Source organism: Solanum dulcamara, chromosome 9, assembly GCF_947179165.1.
Source record: "Solanum dulcamara chromosome 9, daSolDulc1.2, whole genome shotgun sequence".
In the NCBI taxonomy this organism is placed as follows: Eukaryota; Viridiplantae; Streptophyta; class Magnoliopsida; order Solanales; family Solanaceae; genus Solanum; species Solanum dulcamara.
Window position 1 is genome coordinate 62,012,051 of NC_077245.1, and position 23,897 is coordinate 62,035,947.

General features: G+C 41.4%; 1 protein-coding gene across 3 annotated transcripts in view; it reads right to left on the reverse strand.

The window, feature by feature from the left end:
- The window catches only part of LOC129903848 (uncharacterized), a 106,339-nt gene that overhangs the window by 75,662 nt on the left and 6,780 nt on the right, over positions 1 to 23,897 (reverse strand). For 2 of the 3 annotated variants that reach the window (XM_055979363.1, XM_055979362.1), the window contains exons 7-11: positions 9,093 to 9,151; positions 7,589 to 7,781; positions 5,956 to 6,024; positions 5,787 to 5,866; positions 492 to 641 (exon numbers count right to left, since the gene is read on the reverse strand). In XM_055979363.1, the coding sequence (XP_055835338.1) occupies positions 492 to 641; positions 5,787 to 5,866; positions 5,956 to 6,024; positions 7,589 to 7,781; positions 9,093 to 9,151 (551 nt within the window). The remainder of the gene's footprint in view (positions 1 to 491; positions 642 to 5,786; positions 5,867 to 5,955; positions 6,025 to 7,588; positions 7,782 to 9,092; positions 9,152 to 23,897) is intronic. The other variant, XM_055979364.1, reaches the window with a different exon arrangement.

Below are 23,897 nucleotides of genomic sequence, written 5' to 3' on the forward strand. Positions count from 1 at the left end.
TGTATAGAGGATTGGATGGCTTTTGAAGAGAAACATATTTTGTAGGTCTCTCTTTTTGGTATATCTCTTGTATACAGCAAAGTTGGCCTTGTTATTATCAATGAGAACCTTACTTGATAAAAAAAAAAAACGAAAGAGTGCATCACTGGACTTCTTCATCACAGTAATGACATACCTAATTCCATCCAACACAGGTAGCACATGAATGCCAAGGCCAAAAAGACAGGCCAAGGTATCAAAACTCATTAAAATTCTGTTGGCTGGTGAATAAGCTTCCTTTTTAATAATGAATAGCTGGAGAATTTGAGTTTCAACATTCACAAAGTGCACACGTACATGAAACTGAAACCAAATATGAAGAAATGAAATGTCAAATGATTGACTGTACCGGACTAACATCTAAATACTCTAATAAACAGAACAAAAAAGAAAGTCCTCCAAATGTTTTCCTACGTTGATTGGGGAAAAGTTTCTTGAGCAGATCAACTTACAGTCTCTCTCCAAGGTATTTCCAAGAAGTTCTCCTCAACCTCTGTTGAACATCCAGTAAAATAGATTTTTGCGCATACTGCCACCATGCTATTTGCCAGCCTTTAATCTTTTTACCTAAAGGACTCCACCAAGGACGAAACCGTCCATACCTACAATGGACAGACAACAGAACCACTTACAAGAACATCAACAATTTAGAAAGGAAAATCTTTTCTGATGCATCTGACGGATGTTACCCAAAAACTAAGAAAGAATAGGATGATAAACAGGACAAACATGTCTTAAACTAAATATAGAACGAAACACAGAGATGTTTGGAAGCAGATATTCAAAACCTTTAATCAATAAATTAACATAGCCATTGATATAGTGGAGGAAAACTACTGTATACAAGTAGTTTCCGAGTTCATTGATGATTAGATGTGATTAGAGGAGAATCATGTGTTGATATCCCAATACTAAGCCATGCAATACAAGGAATATTGAGTAGTGTGTTAAGCTAAGAAGTAATTCTAATGAGGAGCATCACTTCCTATATCTTGCACATAAATAAAAGGAAGTTAAGCTTAATCGAGATACTTTTCTTTGTACGAACTGAAAAAATAGAGGGAAAAAACATGTGGAGATGTCGTCAAAACCCGAAATAAGCAGACTACATGTATGCAGCTGCATGCTTTACGCAATAAATTTTGGCGTAACTTTCAAATGAGAGCACATCACTTTACCTTTTTTCAGTCCATGAGCATACAGACGCAGTGTTCGATACTAAAAGAGAGGGATACGTTCCAAGCATCACGCCATTTTGTTTTAATATTTTCAACTTTTTTGTGGAGCACATAATCTATACCATCCGAGCATTGTTGAGCTTTCTGGAGAATAATATTTTGGTATAGCTCAGTTCTAACATGAATAAGTTACATGTCTTGGGGATTTATCACTTTTCTGTTTTTTGCAAAATTCATTTGTAGTTATGGAGATGAGAATATCAATAGACAATGAAGGCTTTCCCCAGAGCAACCGGACCTGACGAGATTCCTGGGAATTTTGGAAGAGCGCCAGCTTGGTAGGTTTGGAGTGGCTGACTAGGTTATTTAATGTCATCTTTGAAACGGCAACGATGCCCGAAGAATGGAGGTCGAGCGTAATGATCCCTCTATACAAAAACAAAGGGGATATCCAGAGTTGCAACAACTATAGAGGTATCAAGTTACTAAGCCACACTATGAAAGTGTGGGAAAGAGTGGTGGAGATGAGGGTGAGGAGAGGCGTGTCTATTTCAGAGAACCAGTTCGGATTTATGCCGGGACGCTCAACTACAGAAGCCATCCATCTTATGAGGAGACTGGTGGAGCAATATAGGGAGAGGAAGAGGGACTTGCATATGGTATTCATCGACTTAGAAAAGGCCTACGATAAAGTTCCAAGAGAGATACTATGGAAATGTTTGGAGGCTAAAGATGTACCTGTGGCATACATTAGGGTGATCAAGGACATGTATGAGGGAGCCAAAACCAGGGTAAGGACAGTAGGAGGGGACTCAGAGCATTTTCCAGTTGGGATGGGGTTGCATCAAGGATCAGCTCTAAGTCCATTTTTATTTGTCTTGGTAATGGATGCATTGACGCGACAAATTCAAGGTGAGGTGCCATGGTGTATGCTTTTCGCGGATGACATAGTCCTGATTGATGAGACTCGTAGTGGAGTTAATGCTAAGCTGGAGGATTGGAGACATACCTTGGAATCTAAAGGGTTTAAGCTGAGTATGACCAAGACAGAGTACTTAGAGTGCAAGTTTAGTGAGACACCCCAGGAGGTTGGCGTGGAAGTTAAGCTTGGTGACCAAGCCATTCAAAAGAGAAGTAGTTTTAAGTATCTTGGGTCTATCATGCAAGGCAGCGGGGAGATTGACGATGATGTCACACATCGTATTGGGGCAGCGTGGATGAAATGGAGGCTCGCTTCCAGAGTGTTATGCGACAAGAAGGTGCCACCACAACTTAAGGGCAAGTTCTACAAAGTGGTGGTTAGACCGGCTATGTTGTATGGGGCAGAGTGTTGGCCAGTTAAGATCTCTCACATTCAAAAGATGAAAGTTGCCGAGATGAGAATGTTGAGATGGATGTGTGGTCACACCAGGAGCGACAGGATTAGAAATGAGGCTATTCGGGACAAGGTAGGAGTGGCCTCGGTGGAAGACAAGATGCGGGAAATGCCACTGAGATGGTTTGGGCATGTGAAGAGGAGAGACACAGATGACCCAGTGAGGAGGTGTGAGAGGTTGGCCATGGATGGTTACAGAAGAGGTAGGGATAGGCCGAAGAAGTATTGGGGAGAGGTGATTAGACAGGACATGGCTCAGTTACAGCTTACCGAGGACATGACCTTAGATAGGAGGCTGTGGAGGACCCACATTAGGGTAGAAGGCTAGTACATAGTCTCGTTATTCTTCCCTATTCATAGGCGCACTAGCACATTACAATTCCTTGTACTCTCATTTCTGCTATTTCTGTTACTATTTATTGCTTTCAGTACTTTTGATTACTCTATTTTATCTGTGATGCCTTCGTTATTTATTTTCCTATAGCGCTTTGAATTTCTTAACCTTATCTGACCCCTTTTTATGCCTTTTTTGAGCCGAGGGTCTCTCGGAAACAGCCGTCCTACCTTGATAGGAGTAAGGTCTGCGTACACTCTACCCTCCCCAGACCCCACGTTGTGGGATTTCACTGGGTTGTTGTTGTTGTTGTTGTAATGAAGGCTTTCCCCATAAGCTGTTTAAAAATGTAAAACAACTTAACACACCATTCTATTGCATAAAGATTCTTTCATTCGTCGTAAATAAGATTTAAATAGCTCAGGTAATCATGAAAATATATCGACCAGCAAAGCTTAAACAATACTCAGACTCGCTTTAAGTTGCTGCACTCAAAAGTTCGGTTGAGAAAGCTAAAGCTTAAGGAAATGAATATGTACAAATTTTAGATCATATATGTTAGAACAGGAATAGAACAAGAATAGTATATACAATCCTACTTAGAATAGGAATAGAAATAGGAATAATCTATAGAATCCTACTTGGAAAAGGATTATAATGTAGTGTCCTATTTGGGAAAGGAGTCTAATGTAGTGTCCATAAATAGGGTCTCAATGTAATGATGTAGAGACACAATTCAATAATATTTTTCTCCTATATTTCTCACATGGTATCAGAGCCTCTACGATCTTGGTAGAAAATCAAACAGCTTCTGCTGCCGGTGGAAGGCTATTACCCATATATGCCGCCCGTCTGGCCAATAATTGTGTTAACAAAAGTAGGACCAATGATATATGTTTGCATCTCATTATCAAGGGAAGAAAACTCAGATAGATTACTGTGCGTCAAGTTCTGATGGCTTTCTAGGGCGGGCTATTTTATGTCAACCCCATATCTGTTAGTGTTTGTGTAGCACCATGCCATCTTTCTGGTGATTACTTTCTTATATCTAATTTGTGTAGCACCGTCCAATCTTTCCAGTGACTACTTTTTCATATTTAATTTATGTAGCATCATGCCATTTTTCCGGTAACTACTTTCTCATATCCGATTTGTGTAGCACCGTGCATCTCTCCGGACTACTTCTCATATTTAATGTGCGTAGTATCGTGGATTTTTCAGAACTACTTTCTCATATCTGAGTTGCATAGAAACGTGTGTCTTTTCGGTGACTCTTTAGATTTGATTTGCGTAGTTCCATGCGTCTTTCGGGTGACTTCTCAAATCTGATTTGCGTAGGGTCGTGCCATCATTCTAACCCTACCCATATAATTTTTCTTATTCGGTAGGGTTGTGCCGTCAATCCAACCCTAACCATATAATTCTCTTTTTCAATAAGGTCGTATCATCATTCCGATCCTACCCATATAATTCTCTTTCTTAGTAGGGTCATGCCATTATTCTGACCCTAACTATATAATTTTATTTCTCAGATTGTGACCAATTTCAGCCATCAAATCTAATAATCTGGCACATGAGCACATTTTGGCCAGTTTTACGGTGACTTTTTTGTTTAAGATCTACTCATCTCTTGATTTCGAAATGATCAATATATTTTATATCAGATTTTGAGTATTTTCCAGCGACCAATGCATTGTTTCCGACAAATCTGAGTTTTCATGCAGTATTTTCTTTCTGTTTGAGATTTACTTTTGCCAAAAAAGGGTATACTCAGATATTTGGGCTGGATTACAGTGATATTTTCTCGCCCGTGACTAAAATAGCAATTGTCTACCTTTTTTTATTTATGGTTGTCGTTCTCCATTGGCCTTTTAATTAGTTGAAAATTAAGAATGTTTTTCTCCACGATGATCTCGAGAAGTCTATATGGAGCAACCACGTGATTTTGTTGCTCAGGGGGAGTCTAGTAGCCTTGTATGTCGATTGTGTTAGTCACTCTATGGTTTGAAACAGTCTTCTCAAACTTGATTTGGAAAGTTCAACACTGCAATTCAGGAATTTATCACTCTGTGTTTTATTGACATTATGCATCAAACCAAGTATTTCATGAGAAGACCAAGCACATTGAGATTGACTGGCATTATGCATCAAATCCAGTATTTCATGAGAAGATTAAGCACATTGAAATTGACTGTCAATTTTGTGAAGTCGAGTGATCAACTTGTAGATATCTCACCAAATCCCTCATCGGTCCTCGTAATAACTACATTTGTAACAAGCTAGGTATATATGACTTATATGCACCAGCTTGAGGGGAAGTGTTAGAATTGGAATAGGAACAAGAAGTATATACAATCCTACTTAGAATAGAAATAGGAATATGAATAGGAATAATAATAACATATAGAATCCTACTTGGAAAAGGATTATAATGTAGTGTCCTAGTTGGGAAAGGAGCCTAATGCAGTGCCTATAAATAAAGTCTCAATGTAATAATATAGAGACACAATTTAATAATATTTTTCTCATATATTTCTCACAATATATTAATAGGAGATGTTGAGAGACAAAACAGCAATGCAATGGAACTTATGTAACTTTTTTTCTAGGTTGACGACATCTAGTTCTCGATCCTTCTTTCATCAATAAAATATTCTTAATCATAAAAGATGAGAAGGAAACAGGAAAAAAGTCCCGAGAAAATCTCTCAATGTCTGAGCAAAAACAAAATAGTTCAAGGTAAAACTATTGTGCTCCTCAAAGAAAAGGTTTCTACAAGATAGCTGATACAAATGAAAAACTATTGAATATGATCTGATTAACTAAAAAATATACAAGGCAAAAGGTGACAACATCTTACTTCTCTCTCAATTGACATGTCAGCAAATAATCACAAATGCTCAAGATTTGTTGTATTTGAATCTCATCCAGTGAAACAACCTAATATGCAATGAGAAAGGAGATCAGCAACTATGTTAATGGATGGCGAATGAAATTCTTTAACACTGTAGGAAACATCCTGTACAAACCACATTATTCAACTCTACACTTATGAAGTATTGAGGAACATCTTTCTCCAGCCTTCCTAAACGGTTCACCTATACAAAAAAGGATAACAGCTCATTAGAAAACAAATGAAAGAAGCAGAAACTTTACAAACAAAAAGACATGTTAATGTCACAGTGTAATACAAAACAAGTGCACATGAGCCTATTTAAAAATTAGTCCAACTCTTTCAAAATCTTATACAGATTTAAGCAAAAGGTAAATTTCCCAAGTGGAAAAGAAAACTAAAACTATATATGAAAATGTTTAAATAACTATTTAGAGCATACAGTCATGTTGAATCATAGTTTTTACTATTCAGTACGAAAATGAAGGAAAACCTGTATAGAAGTTTAATTGGTGAGGCCTTTTTTTTATGACAAGGGAAAGCCGCAACCACTACCCTTTGGGTGCGCACAAGGTAAAACCCCTGCTCCTATGCAATAGCTCGCAAACCACACAGGAGAGGTAACCGCACTAGGCAAACTTGATGCGACGAGCTCGACCCAGAAGGCAAACCCCTTGTTTTTGCTGGCAAGGGGTTTCGAACTTGAGACCTCCACCATGGAAGTCCCAAGCCCAAACCACCGGGCCACCCCGAAGGGTTTAATTGGTGAGTTTTAAGCATTAAATGTTGGTGTGATATTCGTAGCCACAATGGAAAGCTTCTAGAGAAAGGGAATATGTTGGCTGTGGTGTGGTATATTCTTAGAGCTTTTCGAGATCACTTTCTCTTAAAAATGCAGTACGTGGGATTGAGTGGTTCTTGTCCTTTATGTGGTGTAAGGCTATAGGCCACTAATGAGATATTCACTTGACAAATAATCAGAACTAAATTTATCTCTTCTAGCCTGATGACAACTAGTTTTCTTCAGTGACATATTTTGATAGAGGTGGAGTTCAGGCCAGCTTGCGCGCACCTCGATTACTCCCCAACTGCCTACTACCTCACACCGGTACATGTACCAGGTAACTCTGCTAAACATATTTCATCTACATATCAAAAATATTAAAGCTTGAACTCAGATGGAAAATAAGATGAGAGATGAAAATTTGGTTATTCCATCAGTCCATCTTTTGTTGAACGATTTAGAGATAGCACATTAATAATAAAGCTTCATGGGATTTCTACCACTCAAATTTAATAATCAATGCATGATGAGAAGTTAGATGTCCATCATAATAGAAGCATCCTTACATCATATTTACATTTTTCGAGATGCAAAACTGCCATTTAAGGAAGGTTGTTAAGTAATGAAATGCAGAAGATTCGTATAGCTCATTCGAACTAACTTGGAATTGAGGTTTGATTGAATGATGATTAAGTAATATTGGACAAAAAGTGCTCCTGATGAAGTATTTATGGAGGATGTATTGCATGGAAAGAAAGGCATGGAACCACTTATGAGATGTCTTATATTTCAATTGTTGGGAAGCACACAAGCAGTCCAGTTAATTTTAACTTATATAATATAGAAAGCAGTAAAGTAATCCATTTTAGAGAATGGAGATTATTAAAGACTCAAGTATGACTTCTCTTTTTTGTTTCTAATGCAAAACACAAAAAGGAATAAACAAATAACAGAAGAACAAAGATTGAGTATCAGATTCACATACCGAAAGAGACAAAGATACATCTAGTGGGACCAACATACATCTGTCATTATTTGCTTCTGATTCTCTGGCCTGACAGTTAGAATCCTCTGCATTGTGTTTCATCACCTCATGACTACTTTGGAAGGTATTACAATAGAGTTCCAATCCTTTAACTTCAACAAGTTTGTTGACACTCCCATCTCTCACTTTCCCACTAGAAGATGGACAAAGGACAAGGGTCAAAGCATCCAAATATAAACCAAAAGACTCGGGTAACGACATTGTTGAAGACACTAATTAAGTAACAAAAATGTGTTCGCTCAAACATCTTAAGCTTTTAGATGAGATGGCCACACACTTCAATACGGTATTCAAAGCAGGCACAGTTTTTGGGTTCAAGTCTCATTACAGACGAAATTGGACCACGAAAAAGAATTAGGCCCACACATGAGGGGGCATGTTGAAGACAATAATTAAGTAAATAAAACTATGCTCTCTAACAACTTAAGCTTTTAGATGAGATGGTCACACACTTCAGCAAACACAAATGGTGCAGGTTTTGATTCTAACAACCAAAAAATGCTTTGCAGAAGTATTAACAGACGAAATAACCCTCGCCTAAATGAAGCACATATTGTGTTTTTTATTGAATGAGAAACACATGTACATGACATTTGTTAGACAGATAAAAAATTGTTTTTGGAAAAGAAAAAAAATTATCCCCAAAATTTGAAAATATAAATAACCTTAAGTTTCTAATAAGATTGACTAGTATAGACAATGACAAAAATCTCCTTTCTGTATATGTCAAATACAGGACCATACTGAATACCTCCCCAACATCGCGATCTGGAAGCAAATAGTCAAAGCAACTACGCTAGCACATTGAAGTCTGACTCTAGTAGCTTGTTTGGCCAAGCTTCTAAAATCAACTTGTTTCGAAAAGTGCTTTCCAAAAAAGTAATTTTGATGAGAAACCGTTTGTGTTTGGCCAATAAATTTAAAAAGCACTTTTAAGCAATAAATCTGAAGACGAAGAGGTGTGGCTGAAGTGTTTGGCCAAGCTTATTAAAAGTGCTTCTAAGTGTATTTTTCTGAAAAGTCCTTTTAGGGAAAAGTTACTTTTTCTAAAAAACTTTAGTAGCACTTATTTTCTCCCAAAAGCTTGGTCAAACACCTCACTTTCTAAAAATAAGCACTTTTGGCCTCCCAAAAGCTTGGCCAAACAGGCTATAGATATGTGCAAACTGACAGACAAATCAACCTAATACTTGCTGGTATCGTATGAAAAGCCTAATACTCCTATATTATCATGGCCCACGTTTTAAGCATTAAAGGATCCCAATCCAAGGAAGAACACAAGACTCTCCGCATCAAATAGACTATCTCACGCATAAGAAATATGACTTACGGAAAGAACAGTATGTTTTTCAAGCATAGAAAACTCATCAACGTAAGTGACTGCATGAAAGAAAGTTAAAAAGATACAACACTTATTATATAAAAATACGGGACAGAGTCATACCTAATTAGTTGCCTCATAATGGTCAAACTTGACAGCTTCAGACCAAACACGGTTACTGCCTGACGGAAAAGGAAACAACATTTTAGAATAACACAGGCGCTAAATGAAATAAACAACACTAGGTGCAGAATCTTAACAGAAGAAAAAGAGAGTCTGGAAGGAGTTTTTGAGGAAGAAGAGATGCTTGCAGGTTTAAGGATGTGTGCTGCAGATAAAGCTCCTGGCCCAGATGGCTTTACTATGGCTTTCTTCCAAGCCTTTTGGGAAACAATAAAGGGGGAACTGATGCAGACACTCCATAGATTCCAGTCACACTAAAAGTTTGAGAAGAGCTTCATTGCCACTTTTATAGCTTTGATCCCTAAGGATAGGGGAAAATGATCTAAGAGGCTTCAAACCCATCAGCCTTATTCCTTGGGTCTATAAAATCATAGCAAAGGTGTTGGCTGAGAGACTAAAGAAAGTAATCAACAGGGTTATAAACAGCCATCAGATGGCTCTCATCAAAGGGAGGAAAATAATGGATGTTGCTCTAATTGCTAGTGAGTGCATTGACACTAGGATTAGAAGAGAAGTACCAGGAGTAATGTGCAAGCTAGACATGAAAAAGGCCTTTGATCACCTTAATGGGGATTTCTAGTCTAAGTTGCTCTGACTCGGGTGCGGGTATCTGAGACGAGTGCGAATCCGGGAGTCTGATTCGACCAAATCTAAATTTTAAGATTCGATCTGAGTATGGATACGGGTGCGGGGATTCGACTAAAAAAATTCAACATTATAAAAATATAGTTATAAAGATATTCTAAATTATAAAAAATAGTTATAAATAGCATAACCTAGCTATTTGAATAAAATTTGATTATTTACGTCTCAGTGTCACAACTCAGAAAAATAAAAGGGTCATATACAGTGAACACAGTACAATTTGTAATTAAAGTAATTTGTTTGTCTCTTTCTTCTTCCAAGAAATATGTCCTCTCTATCTTCTTCCTAGAAACCTTTTTCACTTCTCTCTAGTCTCTACTTCTTTTTCCCAAGACAATTTATAATTAAAGTAATTTGTTTGTCTATTTCTTCTTTCAAGAAATCTATCCTCTCTTCTTCCCTGAAACCTCTTTCAACCCTCTATAGTCTCTGCAACTTCTATTAGCTATTGATTTATCAGCTTCGTCGGAGAAAAATTTATTCTTGACTCTGGTCAAAGTATTCGGATGGGGTTGACCGAATCTGAGACGCACCCCGCACCCGCACCAATGTCGTGTCAAGACAGGTTCGGCGGCAAAAACTAAAAGTCCGCGCAACATAGTTTCTTGTTGAATACACTCAGGCAAATGGGATTTGGGAACAGGTGGCTTAAATGGATAGAATTTTGTATTAAAGTTAAAACTACAAGGTAAATGAAGAACCTTCAGGTTTTTTCCCAGCTAAAAGAGGCCTTAGACAAGGGGATCCCTTATCCTCTTTTCTGTTCAATATAGCTATGGAGGGACTGGACAATCTGATGAGGAAGGCTGCAACAAATAACTAGATAAGGGGTTTCACCATTAAGAACAAAAACAACGAAACTTTGGAGGTGACTCATCTACTATATAATGATGACACAGTAGTATTCTGTGAAGCTAAACAAGAACAAATTTGCTACCTAAGTGTAATCTTAGTAATCTTTGAAGCTTGCTCTGGTTTGAAGATTGGGAATGATGTAAGTGTATTTCACTTCATGCTTTAAAATGATAGATTACACCTTGAATATATACACAAAGCTAGACACAAAAGGTCAAGAGCATAGATGCCTTTTTACCTACCATACCTACAATATTTGACTATATCTTCTTACCTACAATATTTGACTATTATCTTACACACAATCTAATAGTTGAAATACTCTTTGACAATATTCAACACTCCCCCTCAAGCTGGAGCGTACATGTCATATGCTCCAAGCTTGCTGCAAATGTATTCAATCCGAGTTCCTCTGAGGGATTGATAAGAATATCTGCAAGGTAGGAAATTTGGAGGATTGGGAGTGAGGAACCTAAAGTTGCAAAATAAGAGTTTGCTCATGACATGCCTTTGGAGATTTCCCGAGAAGAGCATTCCTTGTGGAAGGAGGTAATTCTGCATAAGTATGGCCAGCCAGGAGGGCCAGTGGTACACAAATGAGGTGACTGACACCTATGGGGTGGGGGTTTGGAAGTCAATCAGGAATCTCTGGTTGTCTCTCAAACCTAACACCAGAGTTAAAATCGGAAGGGGGGATAAGGTTCTCTTCTGGAAGGAGAATTGGAGTGGTCATGGAACTCTTCAATCTCTGTTCCCTGGCTTGTTTTTAATTAACCTGACTCCTAACTGCAGCATACAAGAAGTGTGGTCTCCTCAAGGTTAGAACTTGATCTTTAGAAGGTTCTTAAATGATTGGGAATTGGCATGGATATCAGAACTCCTGTCCTTGATAGGAAACTTCCTAGGTACTAACCTGGACCCTTACAGCCTCATCTGGGGGCACCACAATGATGGAATTTACAAGAAGGATCTGAATGAAACTACAGGCAGGCCAATAGGACCATGGACTGCAATCTGGAAGAGTGTGGCTCCCACTAAAGTGAAGTGGTTCACTTGGCTGGTAGCTAGGAAACGAAAGCATGCTTAATATATGAGGCACTACAAAAGAGGAGGGTCAACATAGCCTCTGGATGCTTGTTATGCAAGGAGGTATTAGAAATCAACAAACACCTATTCCTGCATTGTAAAGTTACAGCACATGTATGGGCATTATTCACTACTATCACCGAAATACATTGGATCATCCCTGAGCACACTGCAGACCTGTTGAGCTGCTGGATCATGAGAGGAGGAAGCAAGAGCTAGAAAAGATAGTGGAAGACCGTCCCAGCTTGCATCTGGTGGAACATCTGGAAGGAGAGGAACCAAAGGATCTTTAAAGGAGAAGAGTGCTCTATACAGAAGATTAGGTGGAAAGTTATTACCTCTCTAGGTTTTGGGTGTAAGAACAGAATATAGAAGAGGAAATCCAACTAATGGATTTTATAGGATCTTGTTAAGTATCTTTTCTCTCTTTTGTTGTGAACTTTTTGGAGGTGGCCAGCAGAGCCCTTAATGCTGAAGAATACAAATTACAGTTTCAAAAAAATGAAATAAAACAACACTTCACTTAATTCTTACAAGTAACCTGAACCAAAAAAGTTACAGTTCAACCCCCTACTCCAGCAAAGAAATGGTTAAAGAAATACTCATCACAGAAAAAGATGCTACAGAAGACTCACGCAGGCTCATTGGTAATTTTTCATTTATATAGAAGAAGATTTTGTTTTTTTTTTGATAAGGGTAAAGTTGTATTCATCAGCATTAAGGACATGCTGGAGACCTCCAAAAACTGATTTACAGCATTTCAAACTACAATAAAACATCTACTAGATTACATATTTCCTATAAAGTCTATAATTCGTGCATTCTGTTCTATTCCTTCTTCTTTGCACCAAAAATAAAAGGTTGTCATACACAACCATTTGACCTTCTCAAATGAATTAGCCTTGTTTTTGAAGCACCTACTGTTTCTCTCCTTCCATATGGACCACCATATACATGATGGTATTATACTCCACCATTTTTTCTGAGTTTTACCTCCCCCCCCCCCCTTCTGATCCAACAACTAAGTCTGTTGTGTGCTCTGGAATAGTCCATTTTGTTTGTGTTAGGCCCAAAAATAAGTTCCATAATAATGTTGTCGCTCTGCAATGTAGGAACAAGTGGCTATTAGTTTCCTCAGCTTCATTACATAGAGAGCACCAAGAAGCAATGTGAAGCCTCTCTTCTTTAATCTTTCATGAGTGGAGCAACCTTTCCTTGCCACCAGCCAGGAGAAACACTTCACCTTGGTTGGTGCCTTGGTCCTCCATATCTGGTTCCAGGAACCAATCTTGCAACCTTGTAACTCTTTTGACTTCCTTGGTATACAATCTGTTAACTGATAGTACCCCATCTCTGCTATGTCTCCATCTGATAAAGTCTTCTTCCATTGTTATCCCTGTAAACCTGTCCAATATTTGTAACAAAGCAGCGACTCTCCCAATCTCCCAGTCATTAATTAATCTTCTAAACACAATGTTCCATCCCTGTTGAGACCAAACATCAGCCACTGTCTCTTCCGGATTAGTACTCAGGAGGAAGAGGTCTGAAAACAAGACCATCAATGACTCATTTCCAATCCAGTTCTCCTTCCAGAATGAAGTTTTGGTTCCAGATCCCACTTTGTAGCCTATGTTTCTGTTTAGATTGGGCCACAAATTCCTGATGGTTCACATTGAAACACCATAGGTGTTGTTCACTAGGTTGGAGCACCAATTCCCATCCATACCATATTTATTAACTACCACCTCTCTCCACAAAGCATGTGTTTCATTGGTAAACCTCCATAGCCACTTTAAGAGAAGGCATATTCCTTCTTTGTTTCCAGACCACAAAAATCCCTTCTTAGCTTGTCATGTCTTTCCTCCACCTCAGCAGGGATGGGAAACAGTGACATTACATAAGTAGGCAATGAGTCCAAAACAGAATTTATCAAAGTAACTCTCCCTCCCAGTGAAATGTATTGGGCTTTCCAGTTAGCCAATTTCTTTTCAATCTTCTCAATGATGTCATCCCATATTTCTAGCTCCTTGTGTTTGTGTCCCAGCGGCATGCCTAAATAGGCAGTTGGAAGCTTCTCAACTCTACACCCCAAAATATTTGCCAAACTTTGTATTTGAGGAACCTCCTTAACGGGAAATATGCAGCTCTTCCTCCAGTTTATTGATAGCCCAGAAACTGCCTCAAAAACCACCAAGGTCATCCTTATGAATGTAATCTGACTTGCCTTTGCTTCACAAAATATGGTTGTGTCATCTGCTATCTGCATCTCCTCCCCTTAAAGATCGCCAATCACGAAACCTCTTATCCAATGGTTTTGAATGGCCACTCTCATCATGCTGTTAAAACCCTCCATGGCTAAAATGAATAGGAAGAGAGAGTAGGTCTCCCTGCCTGAGTGCTCTTTCTGATGGAAAAAAACCAGCAGGTTCTCCATTCTAACGGTTTTTATACAGAAACCAATCCACATCAACCATTTTTCCCCAAAATCCATCTGCTCTAGAATTTTGAGTAGGAATTTCCAGTTTACGTGGTCATATGCCTTCTCTATGTCCAATTTACACATAATACCTGGATCTTCCCCTTTAATTCTTGAGTCAACACATTCACTTGCCATCAAAGCTGCGTCAATGATCTGTCTCCCTTTGATGAAGGCCATTTGATGTTTATTGACTAGCTTGCTTATCACCCTTTTCAGTCTTTCTGCTAAAAGTTTGGCAATTATTTTGTAGATTCCACTTATCAAACTAATAGGTCTGAAGTTCCTTAATTCAATAGCGCCCACTTTCTTAGGGATCAGAGCTACATAAGTTGCATTCAGACTCTTTTCAAAAACATGTTGATCATGAAACTGTTACATTGTATTCATGATATCTACCTTGATGATTTCCCAGAAGCTCCGATAGAAACTCATAGGGAAACCATCAAGGCCTGGGGCTTTGTCACTAGCACACAACTTGAGTGCTACCAGAACTTCCTCTTCCTCAAACTGTCTCTATAACCAAACCTTCTCTTCTTCATTAACTCCGTCATCTCCCTGCCAATTGAAACCTGGCCTCCATTGCTCTGGTTCCTTATAAAGCTTTTGATAAAAGCTTACAATCATCTGCTTGATCTCCTCAGTTCAGTGATAGTTGCCCCTTCCACTTCTAGTTTTTCAATTGTATTGTACCTCCTGTGAGCTGTGGCAACTCTATGGAAGTATTTGGTATTCTTATCCCCTTGTTTCAACCACTGTACCCTTGACCTCTGTCTCCATGCTACTTCCTTATTCCTAGACACTTCTGCAAACTCGTTTGTGAGATTGACTTTGTGAAGTATCTCATCCTCATTCAGTGGTCTTTGTTCCTGGACTTCTTCAAGGTTGGCTATCTGATTTAGAATGTCTTCCTTCCTGTGCTTCCAATTACCTCTGTTTTCAATCCCCCATTCCTGTAGCTTTCCTTTCAACATCTTCAGCTTTGTGGCCAGTATATAGGAAGTTGTACTAGTGACTGAAAAGGATGTCCATCATTCTATGACTTTCTCTTTGAAACCCTCCACTCCCATTCACCATTGTTCAAACTTGAAATAGGTTTTCCTTGGAGTCAGTTCTCCACAATGCAAAACTAGGGGATTGTGATCTGAACCTACTCTAGGAAGAGCACTCTGTCTGATTTGTGGAAACACTCCCTCCCATTGATTAGAATATAGGAATCTATCTATTCTTGAAGTTGTGGTGTGGTTCTTCCCCCTTCTCCAAGTAAAAGATCCTCCAAATAAATGAGGATCAATTAATTCCATCTCATTAATCCAATCGGTGAACTGTGTCATTTCCCCGGATAGATTATGACTGCCAGTCCTCTAATTAGGATACCTAGTGACATTGAAGTCACCGCACACAACCCATGGCCCATCACTAAAATCTCTAATTGTTGTTCCCTTCTATCACTAAAATCTCTAATTGTTGTTAGCTCCTTTCATAGTTCCCTTCTGATCACTATGTTACAGTCAGCATAAACAGCACTTAGAAACAAGGAGAAGTTCTGTTCTACGCCTAACAATTTAAAAGTAAGCATCTGCCCTCCTGCCCCCACCAACTCCCCCTTCCAGTATCTCTTATCCCACATCACCACTATCCCCCTGCTTCTTCCCACAGTATCTAAGTGAAATTCTCCAACCACCTATTATTCCATTCTTCTTTTAATAAAGTAGCATCCCCTCCCGTCAGTTTTGTCTCAAGAAAGACATAAACATCAGCTTCACAATGCTTAGTTAAACCTCTAACCAAACTCCTGTTGTTCCACCCATTCAACCCCCTCACATTCTAAGATAAGATTTTTATCTTCATTTGAGCATCAAAATTGTTGTTCTCCCCCTGCCTCTAGGTTCCTGTTACGGGGGTAGTTTACGGCCCATAAATTTTCGCCTTTACCACCGCACGGCAGCCGGCATCGCATGCCAACTTCAGCCTCAACACCCAATTATCACAGAACCAAGTTCGACAACGTCGGCGGAATACAACTTGCTCTGTGCGACGTCCCCATGCGTCCCATAGCTCAGGGCCGGCCTCGCCGCCCTGCTTCCGTCTAGCCATGTACTTGCATATCTTCGACGCCTGTGGCGCGCCCTTGCTCGGCAGGATCTCATCCATTTGCGCCCCGGGTTCGGCTAAGGTACTTCCGTCCCTAGCCCGGACATGAGCATCGCCGCAGCGTGCACATTCCAATCCTCAAGCTTGTCGGTCGCCTCGTGCCTACGCACTTGACTATCGCTTCACTCGAGTAGGGCAACATTAAGTCCATGGCCTTTTCCATGTGCGTCTTCATACTATGCCTTTGCTTACCGGCACGCATACCCGCCTGGGTCTATGCGCCTATCCCGCGCATGCCCGCCTTGGTACCCTGCGCCTGTCATACGCCGGCCCGCATGCTCGGCTGGTGCCATGCGCCTATCCCGCGCATGCCCACCTTATGCCATGCGTCTGTCATGCTTCTCGCATAGTCCGAGTTGCTTTGCCATCATACAAGCACCCCGACTTGGTTGCGCCCCATGCCATGGGCCTGCAACCACGCACATATCTACACGTCCACAGTGCAGCGTCGCCCCACGACTGCACGACTAAGCCATCGGACCCCTGCTTCGCTTGGTTGAACCCTTAGCAAGGTTCTTGTCCTGGGCCATGTGCGTTTCCATACTATGCCCTCCATTGCCTTGGGGCATAGCCTACCGTCGTCCACGCATCATGTCATCGCAGCCCACAGTGCAACGTCGCCGCGCGACTTACACGACTTGGACCAAGCTCACAAGTCAGCTCACGAGGCTCATGACTTGAGTCCCTCGATTGCTCAATCGGCCAAGGGGTCTTGTCCCACCAGAGGGTTAGCCCGGAGGGCCTAACGTTCCTCACTACAAGCCCCTCCTCGCCTTGGGACGCCCAACGCTGGCCACCGTGCCACGCGCCGCCCATGGAGCTCCCAAACTCCCATGAGTACCTTAGACATTCCTATGACATGCCAAGGCAGGCCCTTGAAGTCCTCCTTCAAGGCAGCACACTTTGGGCGGATCGCCCGGGGGAGGCTGGTAGGCTGTCACCGAGTATACCCCCCTTATATATGCTTAAAAACATAAAACCCATGAGGCAGGAGTAGACATCCTTCTGCCAGAGAATCATAATGAGCCATCGCATGGCCTCCCGAACTCCAAATCCCGTTCCGCTTGGTTGTGGTCACTTCTCTTGACTTCCTACACACTTCCATGTAGTTTCATCCCGTTCCCATACACATCCAACGAGATATAGCCTTCGGACTTATCGCATAATTACGACAATGCCCCTGATCTTGGCTAAGTCAAGCCCTTACCCAAACGAACTCCAATTGGCACCAAATTCGGTAAGCATATACAAGGTTATGCTAGGAAAGCATCCCTAGCTCGGAATCCCCAGATTCCATTTCAACTTCGAGAACGTGCGGAGGCAACATTCCTTGCCGCACGCGGCCTTCGCCTACACGCTAGGCCCTTGGACGTGCTCCCAAGTCTCAGCCACATCTTCGGCAATGTTAGGGCAAGTCATCCCACATCATCATATGGCCAATGCCCCTTGCCCTGTCCCTTTGCCACATGTACCTTCTCAGCCTTCCATCAGCTCGTGCCGCGCACGGCTTGCCCGGCTTGTGGTCCACTCGACACACATGATCCCGCCCTTGTTAACACCCAAACTCAGGGCGTAACAAACCTGACACACCCAAAGTCGTCATCGTCCTCGATGACACACAACGCCGGCAAATACCCGAAGTCTGCACCCTTAGGGCTTTACATTGCGGGCCCCAATTCCTTTGGAGTGTTTTGAACTCCTCGAGCTCCTCTTAAGGTTGGAGTAATGCCCCGCGCACTTTCTCCTCCCAAGTTTTATCCAAGCTGCCTCCAGCACTGCACCTCCCGGTGTTCACTTGGACGACGTCTCCACGCCTGCACCCTCTGGTGACTAACTTTGTGGTAACAACCACACCATGACCCTCACGGCCTTCAATTGTCCGAAAATCTGGTCCCTCTTTGTAACCCAAATGGCAACTTTCTGACACCACGAACGAACTAGAGCCTCGGAGGCTTCCTCGAGCGAGTCCTTAACATCTCTAGCCTGGTCTAGAAACGGATTGCCTCCACAGTTACCTCACAGTCTCACTGTGTCAAACCAGTTTTGGAACATCCAATTTCCCTCTTGGACATGGAATATCCAATTTCCCTCTGGACAAGCTCTCCACAGCTCATTTTTCTTCGGCCCTAGCACGACCAGAAGAAGATAGGCATCCTTTGATGTGGCTTTTCAGCCAACCATACACTTATGGCCCTAAAAACAGCTCCATCTTCGTCCCATCAGCATACAACCCGTCTGCTAGCGATTCACACTGCATCATGGCCATTGACACTTTGTATGTTTCGCACCCTTGGGTTCATTGCCCTTCTCTGGGACACGCCTATGGCAAGTACTTCAAATCTCAAAATGCGGACGTTTCCTTACGTCTTGGATAAGACTCTGTTCAAGACATCATCTTCCTCTTCGAAGCCCTTCGATACTTGATGTGTTCAACACAATACTATGGTGCTGTCTGCACGACACGCCCAATCCACAGCATGACCCCATGGCGAGGCAACTCTTGCACTCCCAATTCTAGGTCTTCAATTCGATGCTCCCCTCTCAGAAAGATCTTTTGCATGAACTTATCTACTCATCCCACTTGACGCTTTAGCCAACTCCCACTTTGACGCCTTTCCCTACCATAGTTGTCTTGGTGCTGCAAAAGTGCTCCATCAGTACTGCACTTGCGCCCCCTGACACACCCAGTGTTTCGACCCCACCGGCATGCGCCCCCCCTGACACACCCAGTGTTTCGACCCCACCGGTTTTCTGACGTCTACGGTCTTCCCACAACGAAGCCTGTCCTCGGGTCTTACCTCGCGTTGTCGCGACCCCATAGATCACTCGTGTGCACTTTATCGCGCTAGCTTAGTACTTCCCATCGTAGCACTCTTAGTTGCAAGCCGCGCTTGCCCATGCATTAGGTACTGACTCACCTCGTCTGCATGGTTCTTGTGTTTGGGACTCTCCTGCCATTCTTCGCAACCCAAACAGATGGCTAGGTTCTTTCACAATGCCCAACTACTCAAGAAGGACATGTTCAATCGCCCTCGGCGAATCTCCAGTCAATCCCTCGGAAAGACATATGAGCGATGCGTCTCACGCATCTGCGGCAAGATCTACAGCGTCGATCAAGCCGAAAGTTTATAGTCTATGGCCGACCTACTTTGAACGTGGCTGCACCACCTGGCAGCGTAGGCCCATTCACTTAGTCACCCGACTCATCGGCACATCCCTTTCTCTGGTAAGCCTAGACTCTTCCTTGATTATAGAGTTTCTGGCCTCTGACAACCGATCACAATCCAGGACCTCTATCTATCCGATTGTCTAATCTTTGTCACAAAGCCCAAACCGCATCTCACAACGGCGCTACTTGGCAACCAATGTGCCTTGTACATCATCATTCTGTAAAGAGCAATCACTGCTCGTGGAACATCCCTCAAAGATCCTCGATCACACGGATGGTCCATATTCGAATCAACCCACACAGACTAACACTGAATCAATGACTGTGAGAGGGCTTGATTCTGATTACCTGAAGTCTTGGTTGACATAGCTAACTCTAGCCTCGCTGTCCACGCCCAAACTCCACCTGACAATCACATCGGTCGCACCGATCTCTGTTGAGCTTGGCGAACTATCATCTCTCCCATAATATGACCTCGTCATTAAAGTTCCCAATCTGCTCAAACATTGGTCTTATATCAGTTGCGTTAAGCAACCTTTGCTCTGATACCAGTTGTTACGGGGGTAGTTTACGGCCCATAAATTTTCGCCTTTACCACCGCACGGCAGCCGGCATCGCATGCCAACTTCAGCCTCAACACCCAATTATCACAGAACCAAGTTCGACAATGTCGGCGGAATCTTAGAAATTGGGTGCTGAGGCTGAAGTTGGCATGCGATGCCGGCTGCCGTGCGGTGGTAAAGGCGAAAATTTATGGGCCGTAAACTACCCCCGTAACAGTTCCCCATCCTTAAAATTCACATGGAATTCATGATTCCTAAGTTCTTTAGGAATAGAGTTCTGCCTGGTGTATTTATTGTTCGCCTCCTTCTTTTGATCTAATAGCCCCTTTTTTTATCTATCTTCGTAAAAAGGTCAAAGGCTATTTTATCACATCCTTCAAAGGCTGCGCCAAACCTCCTGCTGAATTTTAGAACATTGGTTTGCACCCAGATAGTAGCCTTGTCCTCAATCTCCTGTTCCGACAAAGGTTCTTCCATACGAATTGGCACTGGCTCCTCATATACTGTAAGATGTCCCGCTGAATCTCTCTTTGTTCTTCTCCAGACTCCTCATTGTTTTCGTGTGCATCTTCCATAGAGAGGCAGAGGTCATTTTCTTCTCTTCTTCCTTTACTTTGCATGTTAATTTCCATCTGTTCTTCGTTCTTCCTTTACAGAAGAAGATTTACTCAAAAAGAATGAGGTAATACTAGATTATGGATTCTTTGTGTCAGAAAAAGGTAAAGTTCAACCGTAAATGATCCAAAAACAGATAACATTCTGTACCTAGAGCTCTTGGGCTACTTTAAAGATCTACAATTGCATCCCCTTGGAATAGAGAACGATTGTAGCCAGAAGTCTCACCATTTGTCACCAAAAAAAATTGATAGCAAGTATCGGTTTAGATTCAGTTCCTTCTATGATTTGTTTAAAAGCCTTGGAAGACCACATTTGTTCATGGGAAGAGCTGTAGAGATGAGAGAACTAGTAGGCAGACTGCCTTGGATTTTAGCAATGTTAAGAACACATAAAAGGGATCAAGAAACATTAACATGCAAATAAATTTATCCTAAGAAAATTCAAGTTTAGAATTCACATCGCACTTCTGCCTAAAAAATGTAACAAGTTCTTTTGACATAAGCATCATCTTCCTCAACTAAAAGGTCGAACCCACATTGAAAAGTACACAAATGGCTTCTTACTTGAGAAACTCATAAATGTGTCTAACAGTTCTTCGATTACTAGTAACTCCTTTGATGGCCAATTTTTTTTATCAGGTAAACGTATTTTCATTCATAAACATGGCCAAAAAGCTGGCCGTATACAAGGGGTATACCAAAAGGAAAAGAATCTTACAATAATAAATGATTTTCACAAACTCCACCCAATCTCCTATATAACTTGGAACTTTATAGGTGCACCAAAAGAAAATAAGGGACCATAGGCTACTCAATTGAGAAAAACTCGACTTAACCCCATCAAAAGCTCTCCTATTTCTCTCTCCATACCACCCACATCAACGCGAGTGGAACCACGTTCCATGCCCTACATCTTGTCCTCTCTTTCACATCCTCGCTTGCTTCCTTGCATATATAACACCAGCTAACACAAACAACTTTTCGCTTTCTAAGATTTTCCTCCATCAAGATCACCCCTCTAGTAGCTAGCCAAGTGGAAAAAAAACACCTTCCTAGGTACCTTTGGTATCCAAACTGTATTACAAGGAAAAACATCTTCCTCCCTAACCAAAAGATTCTTATAAAAAAAGACTTCACCAAGAACATACCATTATTCCCCGTATTCCACCACAAAGCATCGAGATTATCTACCATTGTGACTTGTATAAGGGGTAAAACCAATTATCTTTGAAACTCAATCACCTCCCAGTCATGGACGTCCCTCCTAAATCTCAAAAAAAGTCTCTCCACATTGTGTCTCCATAATATGTTGAATTGTCAAGTCTCTTTGGCAAGAAATTCTGTGAAGACTCGGGAAATCATCTTTCAATAAATTCTCTCCACACCACCTATGTCCCCAAAATTTTACGCTCCTCCCATCTCTAACCTTGAATGAAATGTTTATTCTGAATTCATCTCATCCCTTCAAGGTATTCCTCCACAAATAGCGCCCGAAAGGGCATAGTCACATCTCGAGTTCTCCATTCCCCTTCCATAGCCCCATATTTATCAATTATCATCCCTCTCCAAAAAACATTAACCTCCACCTCAAACCTCTGAAGCCATTTGCCAACAAAACTTTGTTAAACACCTTTAATCTTTAATGCCAAGCCCTCCCCATCGGCCACTTCCCAAAGAAAATTTCTTTAGATCATCTCCACCTTTCCTGAGACCGAAGCTGAGCAGGAAACAAAGCCATGCAATAAGTAGGACTGCTCAAAAGAGTACTCTTAATGAGCACTTCATTTACATCTTTGGGCAAATAGCTTTTCGGCCACACTGCTAATCTCTTCACAACCCTCCGGCGAACCAGATTTCACATTGCATGATTCTTGTTCGAAGCACCTAATGGTAAACCAAGATAGTTAGTCGGGAGGGCTCCAACCCTACAATTCAAAACCTGCGCAAGAGTCAATGTCACCCACATCACCTACTGGAATAATCTCACACTTCCACAAGTTAATTTTAAGGCCTGAAACCAAGTGAGGACTTGGCCTAAATAATCCAAATGGGTCCTATTTGCATCAAAAAAACATGAGTATCATCCGCAAACAATAAGTAAGAAATCGAAAGTGTTCCAACACCCCAACCACAACACTGAAACCCTTTATAAATCATCCCCTGATGGCTCTATCCATCATCTTGGTCAATGCCACCATTACTATGACGAAAAACATCGAAAAAATAGGATCCCCTTGTCTCAAACCGCTCGAGCTACCAAAAAACAGCAAGGATTGTCATTCACCAAAACAGAATATCTCACTAAAGAGATGCAAAAATTGATCCATTTTCCCTATTTCTCACCAAAACCCACTAGTAGCATAATAGCATCTAGGAAACTTTAGTTCACTGATCATAGGCCTTTTCAAGATCTAGCTTGCATAATACACCTAGCGCTCCTTGCTTTCTCCTTGAATCGACCTTCATTCGCCACTACGGTTGCATCCAAAATCGATCCACCCTCCACAAATGCATTTTGTGAAGTAGATACAGTCTCATTCATCACCTTCTTAAGTCTAATGGACAGCATCTTAGAGATGATCTTATAGATGTTTCCCACTAGACTAATAGGTTTATAATCTTTCATGCTCGAGGCTCCCTCCCATTTAAGGATGATGACAATAAACAAAGCATTCAAACACTATTCAGAATTACCTCTGGTTTTATCGTAATCAAACAATGTTGACAAAGCCAACAAGAAACCGTCAGGCCCCGGAGATTTGTCATCCACGCAACACTCTACCGCCTTTTTCACTTCCTCCTCAATTTCCCTCTCAAGCCACACACACTCCTCCCCAATGATGTGATCAAACTCTAAACCCCCAAATTAGGCCTCCAAGTCACTTTGTCTTTAAACAAAACGTTCGTAAAAATCTACAACTACACCTTCTACTTCCTCCTCCTCCACATGCACAACCTCATTTACCTCCACCAACTCTATGATATTCTTTCTTCTATTTGAGACTGCTACCTTATAAGAAAAAATTAGTATTCGAGTCCCCTTCCTCCAACCACAATGCCCTCGATATTTGCTTCCAGCTAACCTCTTAAGCCAAAGCCAAATCAGCTAGCTCCCTGTTCAACCCTCTTTATCACTCCCCTCTATTTCTCTCCCTACTTCTATCCTTCTCTAACTCCCCT